Raw genomic sequence first — 20,960 nt, 5'->3', positions numbered from 1 at the left:
TCACGAGGTGTCTGCTGTGTTGAAAAGTCAGACTTGACAAGAATCAGTCAGAATCAGAATACTTAATCCTTCAAGGGCATTGTTTAGTTGCAGTTGCCGCCATAATGCGACAGCTGCAAGGAGGTAAATTACAAGTAGACTAACATAACAATATAAAATATATTAAAAATGCAAGAAACATGAAAACAAAATATGGTACTGTGGATAGATGGTAGCAGGAGATCGTCATTCAAAACATACTGACTGCTGTGTTTAAAAGAGAAAAGTTTAATGTTCCAGAGAGGGTTATTACAGAGTTATGGCTTTGGATGACCACCTCATTCCTGTGTTAAGGTAAGAGCTGCCATCTCCTCACTACTACGACTACTCACATTAGCTTTGATAACCCTTTTTATCGGACACAGCCAAAATAGTGATGGTACTAACCTTGAGGAACTGTTTTATATTTACATATAAATAAGATAATACTTTATTGATCCCTATTGGAGAAATTCAAATGTTAGAGCAGCACAAGTCAGAAAAAAACAGTGACCAGAAAGAAATTAAATAGGACACAGAAAGCAGATTTAGCTTCAGGACAAGCTACAGAGGTCACTGATACATGTCTTCTTCTTAAAATTATCTGAAATGATTTTGCACTGAAGCTTAACTTAACTTCTCATTAAAGTTGTAACTCTACTACTATTGGGTGTTTAATTTCTGTGTTAAAAGAAGAATGACTTGATAAGTCTGGTTACGTGAATGGCAGTAGTAACCAACTATGAAATCTATTCCAAAACATATTCTGATTAAGATAGATATGATGTGAAAGTGCAGACGCTTGGCTTTAATTTGCATCTGCCATAAAGAGAAGGTTTCATGAGAGCAAATAAAAAGAGATTGTCACAAGATGCAAATTATTCATGGGCCTCTAGAACATCTCACCTGTAAAACACGTGATCACCCCTGATTGAGCATACATTTTATTTGGTGTACTTTAAAAATGGTTAGACCTTTTAAAATATAACTGCACTTACAGTTACTTGTAAGTTGATTCACGTTACACCCAGGAACCGATAAAACACAAAACTCAAGTGCATATTCACAGTATGGCCAACAGTCATATCAATGTTTGCTTTTTAAAGTACATTACACACTTTTAAATTTGTCCATCAAATTTTAACTAATTGGTTCAGCTGTTCAGGGCAGTTTCCTGATTTCTATGTATGAGGTGGTCAAATTTACTATATTAACCGCATTTTGCAAAAAGTATTATCACTGCAGTTTTCCATCACTACCTCTCCATACTTGCGGCCTTCTTAATGTTTCCTTGCTAAGGATTGCGGTACTTCAACAGGGTGGTTATATCAAGAGCTTGAGCATGAAGACTGGTTCATTCTGCTGAATGTAGGACATCCACACCTTCTTGTGTACCCAGTATCAAGCCCTTCAAACCCCACTACCCGAGCTGTTTGTTTCCCTTTGGTGGTTTTCTTGTTTTTTTTTTTGTTTGTTTGTTTGTTTTTGTTTTTCCACCTTTTGCTTTCCTTTGTTGCATCTTAACCAGGACGCATGCTGACACTAGCAAGGGTACTTGGTTAAAGGATGGGATGGAAATTGTGCGCCTTGGTCTCCACTGTTTGTTTTTCTGGAAATAGAGGTGATAATATGAGCCTGCCTCATCTGAAGGGCACCTCAGTGTGACACGATAAGCAAACACTTGTGCATCAAAATGAAATGGAATGATTTGGATTAGATGGCTGCATTTATGGCAAGTCAGGTCATCTGAAGAAATGTATAACGAGTTAATGTTTTGTCAGCTGCAGTAAAGACATATGTTTAGTGTAAGAATAATTTTATTTTACATGATATCTTGATAAATGACTTTGTCAGGTTCATAGTGATACAAACCATTACCTTCCTAAACACCACACATGAAGGTTCAGCATAATAAAACATCCGTTATTTATAAGTACACTAAGCGTAAAGTATGCCAATCCATCACAGAAAAGACAGCAGGCTGTGAAACACATTAGTGAGTATTGGGGCTCAGCCAGCTCCCTGCTGGAATAATGTGATCTCTGTGCAAAGTATGCAGCATAGAAAATACATTTTATGTACAGGATAACAGGTGCAAAGCTGCAAGTGGCTGGCCTGCCCTGGCCCAGGCAAGGTTTGGTAATGAAGTCATTCTGTTTGAATGCACTTGCTTTATTTTACTAGCTCCACTTTATTGAGGCTGGACTTTTTGAGGTGAAACACATTTAAGGAACTTACTTAAAGAATATTTAAACCTCAAACTTCCCAGCAATCCCTTAGAACTGAGGAAGCTCAGGATGAGTCGGGTGAGTCGCGAAACAAATTCTCAAAACTCCATTTGCCATTATTTAAACTCTTTTTGAGTGAAGAATTTGTCTTTTACTGTAATCTAACATTTTAGGTGAAACACCTTTTTACTGGATATTTTTGAACACCTGACCTGAATGTTAAAGGCATCTTAGAACAGCTGCAATATTACTTTAGAAACAGTTGAATTTAAGTTAATAAATATTAAACTAAATTTAATGGAAAAAAATAGATTGGCTTAAAGGATTATTTATCACTTGCAGTCCACAGTATTCATTAAAAAAAAGGAAACAAAATCAACTGATGGGGTCCAATATAAGCATGGTAAATGGTAAATGTTCTTGCTTTTATCTAGTGCTTTTCTACCTATTAGTAAACAAGGCCTATTACAGTCATAGATGCATCTATCCATTCTCTCACACAAGCACACACACATTCACACACCAGTACCGTGCACTGGGAGCAACTGGAGGTTCAGTGTCTCGCTCAAGGACACTTCGGCATGTGGCACATTCCGGGATTGAACCGCTAACCTGCTAACCGACAACCTGCTCTACCTACTTAACCACAGCCGCCCTAAAACACAAAAAAACAAGTGAACTTACAAACAAAAACTTTCTCCTATTTTCACCTTAATGAGTACTTACAGAGGTCAGTAATTAGTTTAAGTAGATAAACATTTAAAAGCCTATGCTTAGAATTCTTTTGTTTCTCTGCTTGTGGATTTTTCTTCTTCCTTCAACAACCCAGAAAGAGTGGTCTTGTTAATAAAAATGCAAACTATATTCAACATAGCCCTTAAGGAAACACTCTCCTACTGTAGCTAGTACAGCGTTTTGAAAGTTTTAATTTCTCGAGGGCTTTCAAATTGCCTGTTTAGGTTGTTCCGTGCATCTATAAAATACCACTGTGGCCCCATGAAATGACCATATAGAGCTCCATAGCATTGTTACATCCTAATTGCCCCCTTCTACAAGTGTCAATTTCATTCAGGGACCATGGGCAGAATAGACAGAGGGCAAAAAGAAGAATGAGTGAAACAACGGAGGAGGCTAAGGAGGGCTGACATTTATCAAACTTCTCCCAACAGATGGATAAAAACACTGTCATGCAAGACTTTGTTCAGTAGATGAACAGCCGATTTCTCCCTGGATTTCATTTAGCCTTGCTGGTCTTGTTAAAGCGTCACCTTTCTCCGCAGCATGAGAAGCCTTGGCATTGCAACCAAGGACCCTCACTCTTAATTTTAGCAGCTGAAGGAGTCCAGATCAATAACCATCAGTGTTTGGTTTTGGGCCACTGCGTCGGTCAGAGAGGGGGGATTCACACCTCCCTTATATGCGCGTCTACTTTCGCTGCTTCTGTTACACCTAGTGGAAAGTGTCGTTCCATTTTGTCTATTTTCTGTAGAAGCCTGTGATCTGTGTCAGTGTTGAGATCTGTGTGTATCTGCTGGGCAAGTGTATGCTGTGATGACTGTGATGTCTCAGAGATATAACAGTTTCCTTTTTTTCTTACTTCATACTCAGGGTGGGGAAATTTGTAAAAAGTACATCCATTTGAATTTGTATTGATTATGAAACATGGATTCCTTATGGAAAATAAATGGATTTTATTTGTGAAATCTATTTGATATGCAATACATAACACATTATTAACAGTTTGATCCTGATTCTGCATCAATACATTCCCTTGGACAAGGCTTCTATTAGCTTGGTTTCCTCCTTTGTGATTCTTTACCAGGCCTTTACTGCAGCAGTCTTGAGTCATTCTGCCTTTAGTTTGTTTTTAATCGTCTAGTGGGTTGATCTCTCTTTGAACAAAAACTTCCTGGATCTTTGTACCCTGAAGCACCTTCCGTTGTCTTTGCTGTATTTTTCTGAATCTGAGCAGACCATATCCCTTCATAGTAGAATTCATCTAGCTTTTTCTGCCTTCTCTCCTATCATCGATAAAATCCAGCCTTGTATGCCATGAATGCCAATCCAAGCTGAGAAATTCTTGTCAGAACTGATCTGGCAGCAAAACAAAACAATGTTTTCAATGTCCAAAAATGTAAGGACCTCATTCATCGTATTGGATATACAATGGCAAAAGAACAGCATTTTGGTTTGACTGGGTGAATAAACGTCGGATTTCATGTCCGGTGGAAATGCATGTTGCAGTTCAGTGAAGCAGATATGTGACACATTAGAGTGGCATATTCAGTTTTACACACAATAAAGCACAAATGAGTTGCCAAACCCACTGTGACTAGTTTCCCTTTGCATCAGCACTATGATACTGTGATCGTAATTCCTGAAGCAGTTGCTCCATTGTGTAAACATGCACGATCATTTCTATAGCTAGTTTGGTTGATTATTTTTATTATATTTTTATGTTGTATTTATATGATGTGAGAAAGAATTTCACTTAGTTCATTTTTTTGTACATCCATTTGGAAAGAAAAAAAGGATGATTGGCAATCACACACATCAATTACATTTAGACTCCCACCTCACAAACATTTCATTATTAATGTATGTTACCTTTTTTGGGAACCCAGTTGAAGTTTAATATTTTGAATAGGATTACATTTGTGACAAGGAACTTTTGGAACAGCACAAGTAGCGTCAGGATTACATGTTTTGAAGGAACATTTGAATGTGGGGAGAAAGCACCACAAAAACTGAACTATGTTGACTGTATGAGCCCACTTTCGTAAAAAAAAATAAAAAAAAAATAAACAATATATATACAAACCAGACAAAAATAATTCAGTGCTTGACACTGTGGAGGTGAAGCCCCAGAAGATTTGAGTTATTTAGTTTCACTCCTAGTCCTAGAAGAAAGTCCATTTTAACCTGCACTATGTAGTAATAGGCCATGCAATGATTAACAACAGTTGTTATCTATGTTAACGTACCTACCGTATCTAATGAATGTAAAATTGACTTCCAGTGCTCAGCTCCTCTATATCGTGACTCTTTGGAAGGCATGTTCGTGTTTCATTAGTTGATGTTCTCTGCAATTTTAGTCTCCTGTTGTCTGAACAATGTAGTATGTCTGCAGGTCAGATTCATCCCTTGTTGCTCCATGTGTACTAAGCCTTTTCTGCTTCAGTGCCAATAAATGTGCATGTGTTAAAGATGGCTGCTGTTATGCAGTGAGCTGGCCTCATCTCGAGGTTCTCTCCTGGGGGCAAAGGTTCACCCCTGTCTCTCTTCCCTCTCTTTCCCGGGGTCATTTTGAGAGGTAATCCACACATGGCTGGATAGTCTCACTGTTTCACAAAACACAGTGTGTGTGTGTGTGTGCGCGTGTCAACGCATGTCAGCGCTCGTGCGTGTGAGTGTGTGCGCGTGCATGCGAGTGTGTGTGTGTGTGTGTATATATATATATATATATATTAAACCAATTAAGTCTAACTTGAGTTGGACTTGTATGCTCTCTTACATCAGGTCTTCTACGTAGCAAGCTCAGCCTTTAGATAGCAGCGTGTACCTCTGGGTGAGCCTCTTTAATCCTCCGTTTTTTCAGCTTTGGTCAATGTCAGCCAGAGGTCAACTTAGTTATAGAATGATTGCTTCACCCTTGCCACGGCCATCGTTATTTATTTCACATCAGTCCACAAGCCCCGTAGATTGAGCTGAAGTGTAGAGCCTGTATTTAGGCTTTATTTAAGAAGATTGGTGTTGGCCACAGACAGACCAATCCAGTCAGCCCTGTGTTCACCGATGGCCAGCTGGATCAATACAACACAATTGAGTTTTCCATTCTGTGGTCTTTGGAAGCGCAGCCATGGCACTTACAGGGTGATCGCCTTTGATGAAGTCTTCATCAGGATCTATTGACAGATTCATTTGAGCAGTCTCCTTCCACCCATACGACATGTTTTTTTTTCACACTGTAAAGTAATGGGACACTAAAACCCTCTTTAAAAGTTTTCTCGCAGCTCATGGTCCGATCAGACCAACAGCTGTCTCACTGTCTAAAGTTAATAAGATTTTTATTTTGCTTCCTTTTTAAGTTTCAGTTTTTGTCTGTATATCACATATTTCAGATTTAAAAAGGGAACACCAGATGAAGACATATTCAATACTGTGGAGAGATTTGGTTTTGAGTAAGGCTTAAAACAATCTGGTGGCCAAAAAAGGGACTGTGTGACTTCCTAAATAATTTCATATTTCATTCAGGGGTATTGGATATCATACACTAATGCACATCGGTCCCATGTGCACCTCTGGAAATTCATTGGATGTCCAAGCTATTTCTTCTTCTCTGTAGTAGAGCTCCTCTTAAGAAAGCCATAATCCTCACGGTATTGATGTGCCAAGCACTTATCTGGCACAACATTTCACAGCTGCTTGCGTGACTCCACTAATTTTCCCTGTTGTTATTTTACCTGTTTTGTATTTTTGCTTCCACTCTTGTTCTCCCTGTTCAGTAGAGGGAGAGACTGTTGAAGTCAGAGTGGATTGGACTATGTGGTTTCCCAGGGTGGAAAGAGAGTAGAGAGTAGAGAGTAGGGACCTCCAGCAACTCTTCAGCTGGGTTTAAGAATTAAGACTCAGTTGGTGTGACTTGAGATTATAATGACACGTACGATTACACTTTGCTGCTAATGGTTGCTACTTTCCTGTGGGCACTTCACTAATGGCACTGTATTTAAGGTTAAAATGTATTCATTTTAACTTCATTATCTTCATTTTGATTTTTTTGTTTGTTGCTAAAAAGCTGCAGACCTTTTTTCTCTTTTCTATCACATGTATATGACCACATCAGCTGTGTGTATCAGCCCAGTTACTCCATTTAATCGGTCCACCATCAGGCTGTCAGTTCTGGATGTATAACAGTGCTATGTACAATAGTAATAATGCTGATGTATGAAAGGTTTAACTATGATCACCATTATAGTGTGATATCAGGTTAATGTTGGATCAAGTATCACTTAATAAAAAACCTAAACTGTTGAATTGTTAAAACAAGTTTGTCATGTATTTGTTCACAAATCATTTCTGCTCATTTAGTTATTAAGGTATTGGGATACTTGATGTATGTGTTCTACAAGTGTGGCATGTTCCAGTCTGGACTAACTACATCCTGACTCTGTAACACACTTGAGATGCCTCCGCATATCTCTGAACTACAAATGCTACACTTCAGCTCCTATAAAACCCTTTTACATTTACATGCCACTGTCTCTCTGTAGAGCAGCACAGAGATTCCAGTCTTCTGTTCCGTTATGTCCTCGCTGATCTGCTGTTCACACAGACCATAGAGTGCACTATTGACCACTGTGTTCTTCCTTTTTTGTAATATCCTAGACTAAAGCCACATAGTAACCTCATAGGAAAAGGAGATACAAAGAGAGAGAAAATTACTATTAGATTTGTGCCATATTTCATTTTTTGTTGAATATTAACTGTCATCATCATTCGAAGTATCCATGTAATCTGTTTTAATATTTCTTCAAACGGTTGCTACATGCTGTAATTCTGAATGTATTTCTTCTTCCTCAGAGCTATCGGATGTTGAACCCAACGTTTTTCTGAGGCCCTTTCTCGAAGTGGTCCGATCAGAGGACACCACTGGACCAATCACAGGCCTCGCTCTTACTTCTGTCAACAAATTTCTTTCCTATGGCCTTATAGGTAAGGGATCTTTACACTGCCCTATCTTTGTGTGTATGTACTGAACAGAATTTTTCTGGCATGTGGTTTCAAATAGAGTATGAACATTTGAACCACCAGATCCTGTCCTGGTAAGTCTGTCTGAGTAGCATCCTTTGTGTTATTGCATTTGCTTCGGCCAATGTAGCCCCATCTTTAAATGTTAACTTTAAGTTTTTCGTTTAGTTTTTTATCCACCATTGTCAAGAACAAACTGTCAGAAGCTGTTAGTCCACGTTAAGTCACATATTCCTGTGGATTGTTTTGCCTCCAGCTAAGGCCCATCCACTAAAAGGCATTATTCGTTATCTTCACGAACAAAAAGAGGTCTGGAACCTGGAAGAAATTCAAATTCTATTTAATGAAGAGAAATTGCAAAAGAATGAATGTTGCAAAACTCCTATTAAGTTGACAATTTAAAATGTATGTTAATTAAAACATACAGTAATATTATCATACAAAAATTAGACATGATTTATTTCACCCAGCAACACCATGTCTGTTTAGAAGTGCTCCTATACATAATTGAAAGCTGTGCTGTTTTGCCAGCGCTATTGCTCATTGTCACATCTGTCCAGGAATGCAAGGAATGTTCTGTTCTCATAGTTGATGCAGAAGCTGAATTGTGCTAGGGTACAAGCAGGACTGTCTGTCCTCGTTAGCCTCATCAAGGAAATACGGCCCACTGTCTGCCAATTGTTTTGTTAAGTGTGAAACGAGCATGCATCACCAGATGTTAGCCTAAATAGCAGGAGTTGAGTCAGTGTTACAATTTGGGTGAAACAGCTGCAGTGTAAGTAACACTGTTTCTACCAGGAGTGTCCCCTCATAGTCTTTTAAACTGTTTATATTTTTATAGTTTTCATGTTGGAATCGAAGCTTCTTTAAAACCGAATGCCATGCATGCACTGTACAAGTGGACCATTTTCTACAACACTGAAGTGTTGAAGTATTTGTGCATGTTCAGTCAAACTGAAGCCCAAACACTGCTTTCCTGGCTCATACTGAGGTTTTCTGAAGAGTACAAGTTAAAAGGGCCGTCACATATATGCTTCGTTTCAGAGCATCTGTCTATTATTCCAGAGCTGACACCAGTTCTTTTAGTTTTTACAACCCTTCGTTCTGATACCAAGGCACCTCTACCAGCTTCTTATCAACACTGTTATTGAATACAGAACAGCTGCAATGCAGCTTGGGTTAAAACTATTGGTTTACAATAAGAGCTCAACAAATATAGTAAGTCTGCTGCATCTTGGTTTTAATTTTCGCACAAATTTTCCAGCTGCCAGTTAACGCTGCTGCCTCTCCCCGAGTTTTTCTTAGACATATGTCCGTTTTGTTCTAGTACTGGGGGTTGGGTGACTCTGGGAGCGCACAATATTGAATGTGTCTTCAAAAAATATTGAAACTTGATCTGAAGCATTGGCCAGAAGCCCCCAAAGGAGATGAAATGTGTATTTTCTCATGATAGTGTACAATAACTGTTTAAGATTTAGATTTCAGGCAGAGTTGAATTGTACTAAGCATCACTTTTAAGTTGTCAGTTCAACAAAGTCTCTGCACTGTCCACGCCCAGTTTTTATGCTGTAGTTCATGGTATGATAATAGTTTTTATTGCACTATATTATGTTTTTTTTTTTTTAGAATATCAAAAGCTGGCAGTTAGTTCTTTGTTTAAAAATTCCAATAAAAGTGAGTGCTGCATTATTCTGTACTTTTGTTGATTGACAACTGCAGCTCAGGATACATTTATATGTATATGTAAAAATTCAACAAATATATATATATATGTGTGTGTGTGTGTGTAAACCACCAAAGGAAAGCAGGAAAGCTTGCTTCAAGGCAGATATGAGTGGACAGAAACCACAATCCATACTGGTCCTGTCAGGTACTGCCATCTCCTGGCTGGAAAGAGATGAAAAGCTTTAAAAATGCCTATCTTGTATAAATTCAGATTTTCTCAAAATTATTCTTGGCATCATGTGTGCTTGTGTACCACTTTTTCAAATGAATTCACCTACAATAAGATTGATGTTGCACGCACCTCTGTGCTTGGACATGATTTATCTGCTTTATTCATTTGACACTCCAATAATAGGTGTTGCCATTTGCTTCTAACAAAGCGCTAGTGTGTTGATACTCAGGATCATTTTGCACTGTCAAACTTTAAACCGTCATCTCTCTAGCCGTCTGCAACGAGCCAGCCCTGTGATTGTGTTCCTCTTTACCCCGGATGTTTTGTTAAATGTGATCCTCTTTAGTGTGTCACATTGAATAGCTTTTCCCTCTTGTCTTGCTGACGTGTCCCCTGCAACAACCCTTTTTTTTGTGTCTGTAAACCCAAGACAATGTGAAAGGACAACATACATATATTTCATATTTATAATTTCTTCCAGTTATTCTTTCAGCTGACAGATATTTAGAACTTTGCTTTGCCTTATTTTTTTCCCTCACTGCTTACGACTCCTCCCCTGTTCCTCCTTTGTTCTTCTGATTCTACTACACAGCACAGTCAGCAAAGTCCCTCACTGTGCAGCTAGCAGCCTTATAGTCACTAGACCTCATAGGGCTCAGCGTGTGGCTCAGCTGAGGCTTAAGCTGCAGTCTCTGCCACAGCAGATGATCTTAGAATCCAGCTGTAGTCTGCCTGTGACTTCAGGGTTGAATGAATTTTCATTCTTTAATAAATTAAAAAAAAAAAATTATAAAGGCATATCATAACAGTAAAAAATAGTGTATTGATTGGGAGGAAGTTTGAATATATTAAACCACTGGATTTATTAGGTCTTTCCATCTTTCCATCATCTCTGCGTCAGGTTAACAAATAGGGGAGCCCAACCCCTGCTAATTCAAAAGTAGGTAAAGAGGTGAAGTTAAAGTGGAGCTCTGGCAGCAGGCGGGGCATTCCTAGACGGCTAACAAAATTTGACGGTAGCCATCTGTCAGCCATTCCCTAAATCATGCATAACTAAGGTGACTTTTATAAAAAACAAAAAAAAAAAAAACAAAGAAAACAATAGCTGTAGGAACTAAAACATTTTTGTACCATCTCATACAACATGCTTTTCTGTGTAGAGTTGGTAACATTAGGGTTCTATGGGGATGAAGTCTCATTTGGAACCAGTCTCAAGTGGCCTTTTTAGGAACTAGTTCTCCAAATCGGTGTCTCAGTGGTTACTGCTTGGAGAAAAAAACTGTGAATGCTAAAAGACACAGGGGGCATACATTGCCTTTTACTAGAAAATTGAAACACATCTCGGAGATAATGCAGTTAAGAAACCAAAATCCCATAGTAAAGGATCACTGTGCAAGCTGACTGTAGCTAATGCTGTGAACAGGGCTGTCTGAACTGAAAGGTGATCTTGTGTTATTCAGAAAATGAACAGGTGGACACACTCATTTTCTACTCTGGTCATGAACAAAGCAGGAGTACCTTTGTTTGGGTTCTAAAGATTTGTTGGCTGTTGGAGGCATTGGGAGCTTTTGTGCAATTCTCTGCCCTATCTCACTTACTCCTTATTTTTTGTGACCAGAGCTTGATATACTTACATTACTTAATGCTGCAGCCGGTCCAGCCCTCTGTTGACTTTGCTCAAATACCCTCAGGCACACACACAGTGCTATTTTAACAATCCGTGTTCCACCCCCACACTCACTTTGGACACAGCTTGTATGGACTGTGTGCCAGAAGAAGGCATTATCCTAGTTCCCCATGTGTTTCTACATCGGGACATTGGATCTTTTCAGCACAAATGGAGGTTGCATTTCACTGTCTAAGCCTCATCTACACATAAAACCGCCAAGATTACCCTGAGCTGCCCATCTTTTCCATGTGTCAGTCATGTTGACTGGCTGCATTGTTTCTTTACGTGAAGAATCTTCATCTGTACCTCCTGCCCTCAGTCTCTCCCACCATCCTTCCATTCCTATTTTCTCGTCTGTTTATTAGTTAATGACTTGCTGCTGCTGAGGCTGATGGGAAAGAAAAACAGGCTGGCTCCAGGCAGATAGCCGCCCAGCCGCTCGGGTTTCAAAAACACGGCTCCTGTTGCTCTGACAGCCAATTTGTCCTAGTATGCCTCCAACAAAGGGCCCCATCTGGTTATTAGATCCCAGCATTTGAAGGACAATGTGGACCATACTAGATGTGTCTAGTTTTGTGCACACATTGAGTTGTTGGAGACCTAAGTTGCTAAATTTACTGACTATCATTGGCCCCCACGTGTTAGTTACTATCCCTCTCACAATCTACATTCACATTGACACTGGAATGGAGATTTTTTTTTTGTTTAGACTCTTGCACTTACATACAGTGGACTTAAAAAAAATCAACACATCCACGTTAAAACAGACGATTTTTGTAATGTATATATTGAAACAAAATGAAATCATATCAGAACTTCTGCATCATTAATGTGAACATGCATCCCATGCAATGCCACTGAAAACTTAAGGCCATGACTATAATCCTTGCCATGTGAGCACCTCCCGTGTTGTCATTCAGAACAAACTTGCCTCTTCCTCGCTTCTATAGCAAGGAGGGTGGTTCGGCAGCCCTTTAGAAGTGAGACTTGATACTCTGAGAAGAGCTTGCACCAAGGGCCCAGTGTGCCAGGGTTGATGGGGTAACCTCCTCCCTCAGAAACTTTTCAGGCCAAAGCCCAGTGACGGAGACTCCCTCAAAGAGAGTCCATGATCATGTAGGCCCCACTATCCATGAGAAAGATGTTTGAAATCAAATAACTGGTCACAATATCTAAAACGCTCTCTGCCTCTGCGTTCCATTCATACATTTGCAACGCACAAACTGGACACAGAGTATACAAACGCTGATGCTCACAAGAGGAGAAAAGTGGAGGATTAAACGTAACCAGATCCATAGGAGAGCGTGACCCAAAGACCTTTGGGATGAAGGCTGGGATTGGCTCCGCATTGACCTTAGTATGCACAGATGAAAATGGAATACATGATTAATGTGTGAATAGTTCTCACATAATTCTCACGTAATTTACCAAAGTATTTAAAATAAGTTTTCTGTCAGTGTAATGGGATGTTGTCAAAGTATAGAGAACAACTGGAATGGGGTTTAATATGCTGCAGTCTAGTTGTGACACATACACAAGTTGATGGTGTTTGTCCTGGAGTTTGCTATTAAATTTTCTGAGTCAGACATTTGACAAAAAAAATTTCTTGTTTGTTTACAGACTCTAACCATGAATCAGCAGCAGAGGCCATTGAGAACATGGCCGACGCAGTCACACATGCTAGATTTGTGGGCACGGACCCTGCCAGTGATGAAGTCGTCCTTATGAAAATTCTCCAGGTACATGTTTATTAGTACTGCTGTAGTGATCTTGCTTGACCCAAATGACCCAGCAAATGAGCTTTATGTTGTTAAATTAATCCAGTATACATATATGTGGGGCACTAGTCATATTTGATGATATGACGGAAGGCAGAAGCAGCTGGATGATTTCTGAAGTGTATAGGGATATAAATTCAGTTCATATTCAGCCAAGTTAAGTAAAGTTAATGGAATCATCCATTCATTTCTCTTGGCTGAAAACAACACTAAAGGTAGAGTAAAGGCAAAGCATCCCAAAGGAGGAATGTATTCTTTGGTGATGTCCATGGTTAATAAGCAGGGGAAGTATCAAAAGTGAGTATTCATGATTATGTTAATTTGTTGTATTACATTTGACTGCCTGAAAAAAATGGACTGTGTATCAGATGGTATGACCTATCTGATATCCTATCTTTCCTCAAATGTGCATGTGAATACCTTCAAATTAAAGATGAAAGTCTGCTCTGTTTAAGCCCATATTAATAATTGAATTCATAATATGTTTTTACAGTTTAAAATAGATGATAATATCAGATAATATTTTATAGTAATTGTGTTAGTTTGCAAACACTGAGTCTGGTTTAAACATCACTTCTTTATGTAAAGAATTGCCCGCTTTGCCCAAAGCTGTCTAACCCTAAATCCCTTTAACTCGGCACAGACATGTAGTAACCATGCAGGCATCTTAAGCAAACTGATGTACAAAATAATATTTGCAAACTTTCTTTATTTTGACTTTCTTTTACCTTCCTCCACAAATAAGTGCCCACACTTTAACGTGATTGCTGTATTTTCCCTAAATATTTGTTGTCAGTTAACTATACATTTTTCAAAGTACTGTTTGTATTTCCTCTGCAATTTTGATAGTATATAAGTTTTTATTATAGTAATAATGTTAGTAATATTTGATACACTTGAAACTGTGAAAGTATGGACTTTAGTACGGCCATTATGCTGCTTCAGGTCCTGAGAACTCTGCTGCTGACACCAGTTGGAGCCCATCTGACCAATGAGTCCGTTTGTGAGATCATGCAGTCCTGCTTCAGGATCTGCTTTGAGATGCGCCTAAGTGGTGAGTAACATTTAACACTCAACAAACACTAAAGCCCACTCCGATACAGATTAAAAAGAGGAATTTTTATTCTTATTATTCTTAATTCTGTTCAATCACTATGTTTGGATGCTATAGTGTTCTTATCGGCATCTAATGGTCACAATGACTGAATGCTTGTGTTATTTAGTTCAGAAGTATTGTATTCTAAACAGCCTGCATACACCTACACTCATAGCACTCATTTAGCCTGACACTTAAGTCACACTTCAGGTCTCCTCTTTTTCTTTCTGTTTGGTCTTGATGCTAATGTCTATTTCATGTGCCTGCGTTTGCAGAGCTCCTCAGGAAGTCAGCTGAACATACTCTGGTTGAAATGGTACAGCTGCTGTTCTCCAGGTAAGTGTAAGGGATAGTGATGATGAAAAATGCTATATGTTTAAGGTAAATATATGTGATTAGTCCATTTGGGTGAACCTACATCTTCATTTCCAGACTTTCCTTCTATCTGTCTCTCGAGTCTATAATAAACTGGTAAAAAGAGCATTTAGAGTGAGTTTGCTGCTCTCTCCACTTGGAATCAATTTCAGTTTCAAAAGTATTTAAATCCCATGCAGCTGCTCATACTAAATGAATTCAAAGTGTTATTTTTTTCATTGAATTAAATGTGGCTGGCTGTTAAAAGCTGGCTGTTGATGTTGTGACTGATTCATAGTACACCTTATTTATATTAGTTGTTCTATGTGTCTGGAGTCCAGTTAATTGTACGTGTTATTGTCGTGTTCAACAAACGCTGACAAAAGATTTTTCTTTTTCGTAGAATATTTGATTATTATTATTATTATTATTATTATTATTATTATTATTATACTATATTCTATATTATATATTTTTATTACACTCTAAAAGTGAATGGGATTATAGCTTCAGAGTGTAGTTTCAAACTCCAAGTCTTAACTTGGCTCACCATAGGAGCAGGTCAAACTGCTGCTGCAGTCCTTCAACACCTCAGGATTAGAGATTAGAGATTAAATGCATACATCTCTGTCTTAGTCTTCAGTATTCCCCCTGGAGCTCAGCATTTAAATTTTGAACTCTGCACCTGCTCGGTGGACCACTCATTAACCAGTGCCATAACATGATTTCTCCTTTGGCATTTAGTATAAAATCCTCCTGACTCCTACCCATACTCTGCACAAATACACACACAAAACCTGTCCCTGCAAACCACCCAGTCCTCATGCATTAAAGTGCCAGTCACATTCAGTCACAGACAAGGGGCTGAGCCAATTGAGCTGCACTCCGTATGATCTGCATATAGATGAAGCTGATCTCTTTCAACAGCAAACCTCCAACTCCATAAATACTAAGAAGCATATCCACCTACACACACACAGACACACACACACACACACACACACACACACACACACACACACACACACACACAGAGAATCAGCATCGCCAGTGATGACAAACAGAAGCAATCAGGAAAATCAGCTACAAAAAGCTCATCTGAATGTGAAGGAGCACACCTGCAGAACAAACAGAGTTCAAAGGAAAATGACGCTTATTCACCTCCTCTCCAAAGATGTATGTCTCCATCAAGACTCCAGTAAAGTCAATGAACTCGCGCGCACGCACACACACACACTGACCAACATTTCATTTTGCTCATGTTCTACCGCCCACCCCCCACTTGTCCACAAACCCTAGATAATAGAGATGTGAGTGTGTCTGGGCTGGCCCCCACCCTTCTTCAGACAATAATGAGCAGCAGCTCTGTTGGGCTCTTCAGAGAGAGTCCTAGATTGCCTGCTGAAAGTATTAGGCATGTTAATCTGTTGGACCCACAGATCATCCAATAATCATGCTTGCAAGACAACACTCTATTAACGTGGAGTTAATGTCAGGGGGAACTGCTGGCTCCTCTTTTTGTTTGTCGGTGTGTGTATGTGTGTGTGGCAGTGACATCTCATTTTGTAGGTGTCCACAGAAACCTCTTCTTACACACACACGAACACACATTCTCTCACACACAGCCAGCAAACACTGGAAAATCTGGGGCTCTTAAAATTGTCGTTTCCCACCATGATATTGGCTCTTAAGCAGCTTATGATACATTCTTCATTCCTTTTGTACCATTCCTGTGTATTAATAGTGTTATATGTTTTTAGTTAATAAAATACTTTTAATGTGCACTCTAGCTGTTTATTTTTACACTTAGGTAGAGGTGGTTAATTCGGTGTTAGTGTTTGAATAATAAGTTTGAATGAATATGTTGTAAATCAACAGATTAAAATACAACGTAATCACCTTGTTTAAGCCTGCCACAAGAAATTGTGTGAATGGCACACAGTGTCCCACAGTGTTATGATGCTACCCAGGACTTGGAGTGACTGCTTTATTCATACTGAACTAGTTTAGCAAATCAGTAGTTGAGGAGGCAGCCTAAATATTTTTTCTGTGTACACCACATTTATTGTACTTGAGTTAATGATGCAAATAAAACTATTTGCGTTACATGAGTGCAGCTACAGCTCACAAACCTCACCAAACCTCCTGTTTTATTACACATGAACAGGTTTGAATTTTCTGACTTTACCAATTCTGATTTTTTTTTCCTCCAGACTCCCACAGTTCAAAGAGGAGGCCAAGTGTTTTGTTGGTGCCAACATGAAGAAGGTAACATGACTAAGATGTTGAATGTGCATTTGATCCTTCCATTGTCATTGTCCTATTTTCCCTCCACTTTGACTGACTTTGTGTTTCCCATTGTTGGCTGAGTTAGATGCCTGTCTGAACATATTGTCTGTGGCTGTGAATTACACCTAATTATGAATAGTAGCACTTAACTGGCCAAGAAATGTGAGCACTATGCACAGTGCCAACAAACAATCCTACATTATGTAATCACTAGTTCTCTTCATCATATTTTCAGTAAATTGATGATGAAGCATTTTCATTTTATCATTAAGGGGTCATAGACTAGATAAATCTCAACGGTCCTATTTACAACACATAGTGCCACATTTTGTTTTGGACTCATCTCAAAAGAGAATTAATATATGTACTGTACTCGGTACATAGTAATTTGTAAATTTCTACAAAATAAAATACTGAAATATCTATTTAAATAAGTATTCAGACCCCTTGTTTCAGCACTTCAGGTGTACTTGATTTGATTCATATTCAGAAAACTTTATTTGTGCACAGTTAAGGACCCGTCTGTAAGACCTTAGAGTTGACATGAAGTCAGAGCAAAAATGAGTCAGTTTGTGATAATCAAGGCACAGGTCAGTTGGAGTACACAAACTACTGTTAAGAAAAAAGTTTTCAGGCAGGCACAAGATTTACATTTAGACAATAGACATAATGGCAAGAAAACACAATAGTGACTTTGGGAAACTTCAAAGTGAAAGTCCTGCAGGGTCCAGTCAGAGCTTTGATTGAAAGTGCACTGATGCTACACATCCCAACTTAAATGATTTTCATCAGACGAATAGGACATATTTCAAAAGAAAACTGTTAAGCTTGTTGGTCAATTCTAAGAACATTTGAGATCATCTTTTCAGACAAGTGAGCAGTCACAGTATTTATGTAAATTAATTATTTCAGTCTTCAAGTAGTAACCAAACACTTTTTACTAGAAGCTTTTAAAGCACTACTTTGTGTAGGAAAAAAGTTTTAAAACGGCAAAATATGAGAGAACTTTTGATATGCATTGTATGCTTCTCATACTCCTGCATAAAACCTGTAACTGTGCCATTCTAACTCCTCTATTTTCAGTATAGTTTCAGTTCTTTGGAACTTCAAGTTTTCTTTTTCAGTTTTCTATATTTGTACGTGTGCCTGTTTTCCTTCCCACAGACCCCATCCTGTATACTGGACACTCAGGATCTTATTTGTGCAAAGCAGCGTATAAACGCGAAAGAGAGGGTACTAGAGAGGGTCCTTAACAGGCCCACTTGATTGCCCCTCAGCCATGGTTCACTGTCATTGGCAGGGTTAGCATGGCTTCTTGGTGGGAGTGCATGAGGGTGCCTTGGGCTACTATTTAACTTTGTTGGTTTTCAGGAGATAACAATGGTTTTCCTCACACCTTTTCATCTTATTACATCCATAATCAACACTTTAATCTGTTTTTCTGTATTCTACCACAGTGTATTCTAGCGTGTGCCATGGGTTAAGTTTATGAACTACTTAGACATATTCTGTATCACTTGTACGTATGTCACATAAAGTATATGATACCAGTCAAACGTTTGGACTCACCTTCTCTTTAAATTCCATGAGATGGTGTGTTTGCCATAAAGATATTCCAAACTTACTTTGACTTTAAAGGCCAACCGCTTCAACCAAACTTGAGGTGATAACCCATATCTCATGGTTAAATGAGGAAAAATTAAATGAAATATTTAAACAAATACTACAAAAGGGTTTTTTGTTTTTTTAAAAAAGACATGTCCTAGAATACACTGAGCATCACAAATTGCTATGTATACTTGTGTAAGACCCTGGTTAGAATTTTGGAGCATTTGTGACTCTGGTGCAGAGGATAAGACTGTCTCAGGTGTTTTCCACTGAATGGACTCAGACATTAGAGATGTAGAAGGATGCAATGAACTCTGAGGCCCCGTTCAGACCTGGTATTAACATGCAACCTGGGCCGTCTGATCACATGAGTACAAATTCAACAGGAAGCCTGTCGACTGGTCGCTGGTTGCCAGCCTCCCTCCTCTTGAGGTGGATTTTGCTGTGAACACCTACCATTCTTCTGTTGTAGGGTGTCAACAAGAGATACTGCTTTCTTCATAAAAACACATTTATGACAGCTGGTAGCCACTATAACAGCCCACTAGTGTTTTCCTGGATTTAGGCGAGTTAGTAGTTTATTGAAACAATGTGAGCCACCTGATTTCTTCTATAATCTATGAGCTTTTATAATCACTGCTTTTCCTCATAGTTCAAACATTGGGGACACGTTGATATCTAATAGCTCAGACTGTGACAGAGACATTGCTGTACCTGTGGATGTTTCTAATTAATCTTAATTAATCTCAGCTTTCTCCATTTCTTATTGAACTAAAACAGGGGTGGTGATAAATAAACATGCCAGATGTGTATACATGTACTTAGACCTGTCCACTTGTTAATGCCATGTGTGAACTGGAAGTTATCATCATTGAAGCCTTCTCTTGTCAAACCAGAACATACTGGGTGAAAAGCATGAGTGATAAAGCATGACTCCCAGCTTTCCATGGCTTATCCATAGAATTGTTAAAGTGTGGCCTTTTTGCCCCAACCGATTGACGATAGCTAACCTGAATTGGTTCATAGCTGCCCCTATGTAGTGTCTATACCATCTGTGAGAATAGTAGATAAGTGTCACAAGGGTCAGCAATCAGCTTATTCCACACTCTAAAACAAGCCTGGATAAGGCACACAGAGGTTTATCTTTTACCTTTTGTTTTAAACTTAACCTTTTGGTTTTACAAGAGAAAAGACTCAGAGATGAGGACTAGCTGGTTAACTTAAGTAACATCCAAAAGAGTTTCAAAACAGTATCCATGCCTTGAATGAAACAACTAATTTCCCTGTTTTGCGGTTGTGTGTAAATGGCTGTCTTATTGCTTTTATGTAGTACTATGTGAGACCTGAATATTGAGCTGTACTTTTTGCATGGTCTGTTTGCCTGTCCACTCACACTACCTGCGTATTAGCTGGCTGTTCATTCTGTAGTGGTTAAAGCCTTTAGTGGCTGTGCCTATGCCTCAAGACCCTCTGCCCTGTTTGGATCCTATACCCTCCTGTTTTACATAGATGTGTGTGTCCTTGAGTGTGTTATGTGTCAATCCCACTGCTGATATGTTACCCATCACTAATCATGGGCACCTGCCTGCTCCCCTTCTCTTCTGAGGCTTACAATATCTTGTGGAAAAACAAACGTGTGCAGGTAAGGAAGATGACCTCAGCTATTTAGGCTGGATAATCTCTCCCTGTAACCCTCCCTCTGTTCTTTTTTAACACCTCACTAACTTTAATCTCCTTTATTCTGTAAACCTAGCTAGACAGAGGAACATAGCATGTACTGTGTTTAGAAGTTATCATCTGTTACTGAAGATTAAAGCAATCCGTGTAGATGCTCGTGGACAGACTTAATCATGTTACATTTTCTGTGACTTAGTTGTGCTTGTGATTACTCTTACTGCGTTTGTTTTATTATTGCATTCTGTTATTAATTGAATTCTTTTGGCTTCACATTCTTATACATACATCTCACCTGCATATCATTCCACACACTATCTCAACTGTAGCAAAACATGTTTAAATGACTCTCCTATATTATATGGTTTGAACCAACTTAAACGTGATGAACGTTGCCTTTTGGAATGTCAGCACCAAGCATACCCTTAGTTCTCAGAATTTGCATGCATGTTTTATTTTTTCTGTTCATTGTTTTATAATATGATCTGCTGGCTAATTTGAAGCTCAGGCCTCTGGACTTAGATCAAATAGAAGGTTCTCATTTTAGCTTCGTCCTTATTTAAGTATCTCTTCAAAGTGAAATACTACATTCTTCATGGAG

General features: G+C 38.8%; 1 protein-coding gene across 5 annotated transcripts in view; it reads left to right on the top strand.

Moving 5' to 3' along the window:
* gbf1 (golgi brefeldin A resistant guanine nucleotide exchange factor 1) overlaps positions 1-20,960 on the top strand; it is a 71,455-nt gene that overhangs the window by 24,175 nt on the left and 26,320 nt on the right. For 3 of the 5 annotated variants that reach the window (XM_047602773.1, XM_047602771.1, XM_047602770.1), the window contains exons 4-9: positions 7,827-7,958; positions 13,181-13,299; positions 14,284-14,392; positions 14,710-14,770; positions 17,002-17,056; positions 20,292-20,327. In XM_047602773.1, coding sequence (XP_047458729.1) covers positions 7,827-7,958; positions 13,181-13,299; positions 14,284-14,392; positions 14,710-14,770; positions 17,002-17,056; positions 20,292-20,327 — 512 coding nt within the window. The remainder of the gene's footprint in view (positions 1-7,826; positions 7,959-13,180; positions 13,300-14,283; positions 14,393-14,709; positions 14,771-17,001; positions 17,057-20,291; positions 20,328-20,960) is intronic. The other 2 variants (XM_047602774.1, XM_047602772.1) reach the window with 1 other exon arrangement.

This window comes from Mugil cephalus, chromosome 13 (assembly GCF_022458985.1).
Source record: "Mugil cephalus isolate CIBA_MC_2020 chromosome 13, CIBA_Mcephalus_1.1, whole genome shotgun sequence".
Classification (NCBI taxonomy): Eukaryota; Metazoa; Chordata; class Actinopteri; order Mugiliformes; family Mugilidae; genus Mugil; species Mugil cephalus.
Note: the sequence above shows the minus strand (reverse complement) of the source record. Positions and strands in the feature narration are given on the sequence as shown.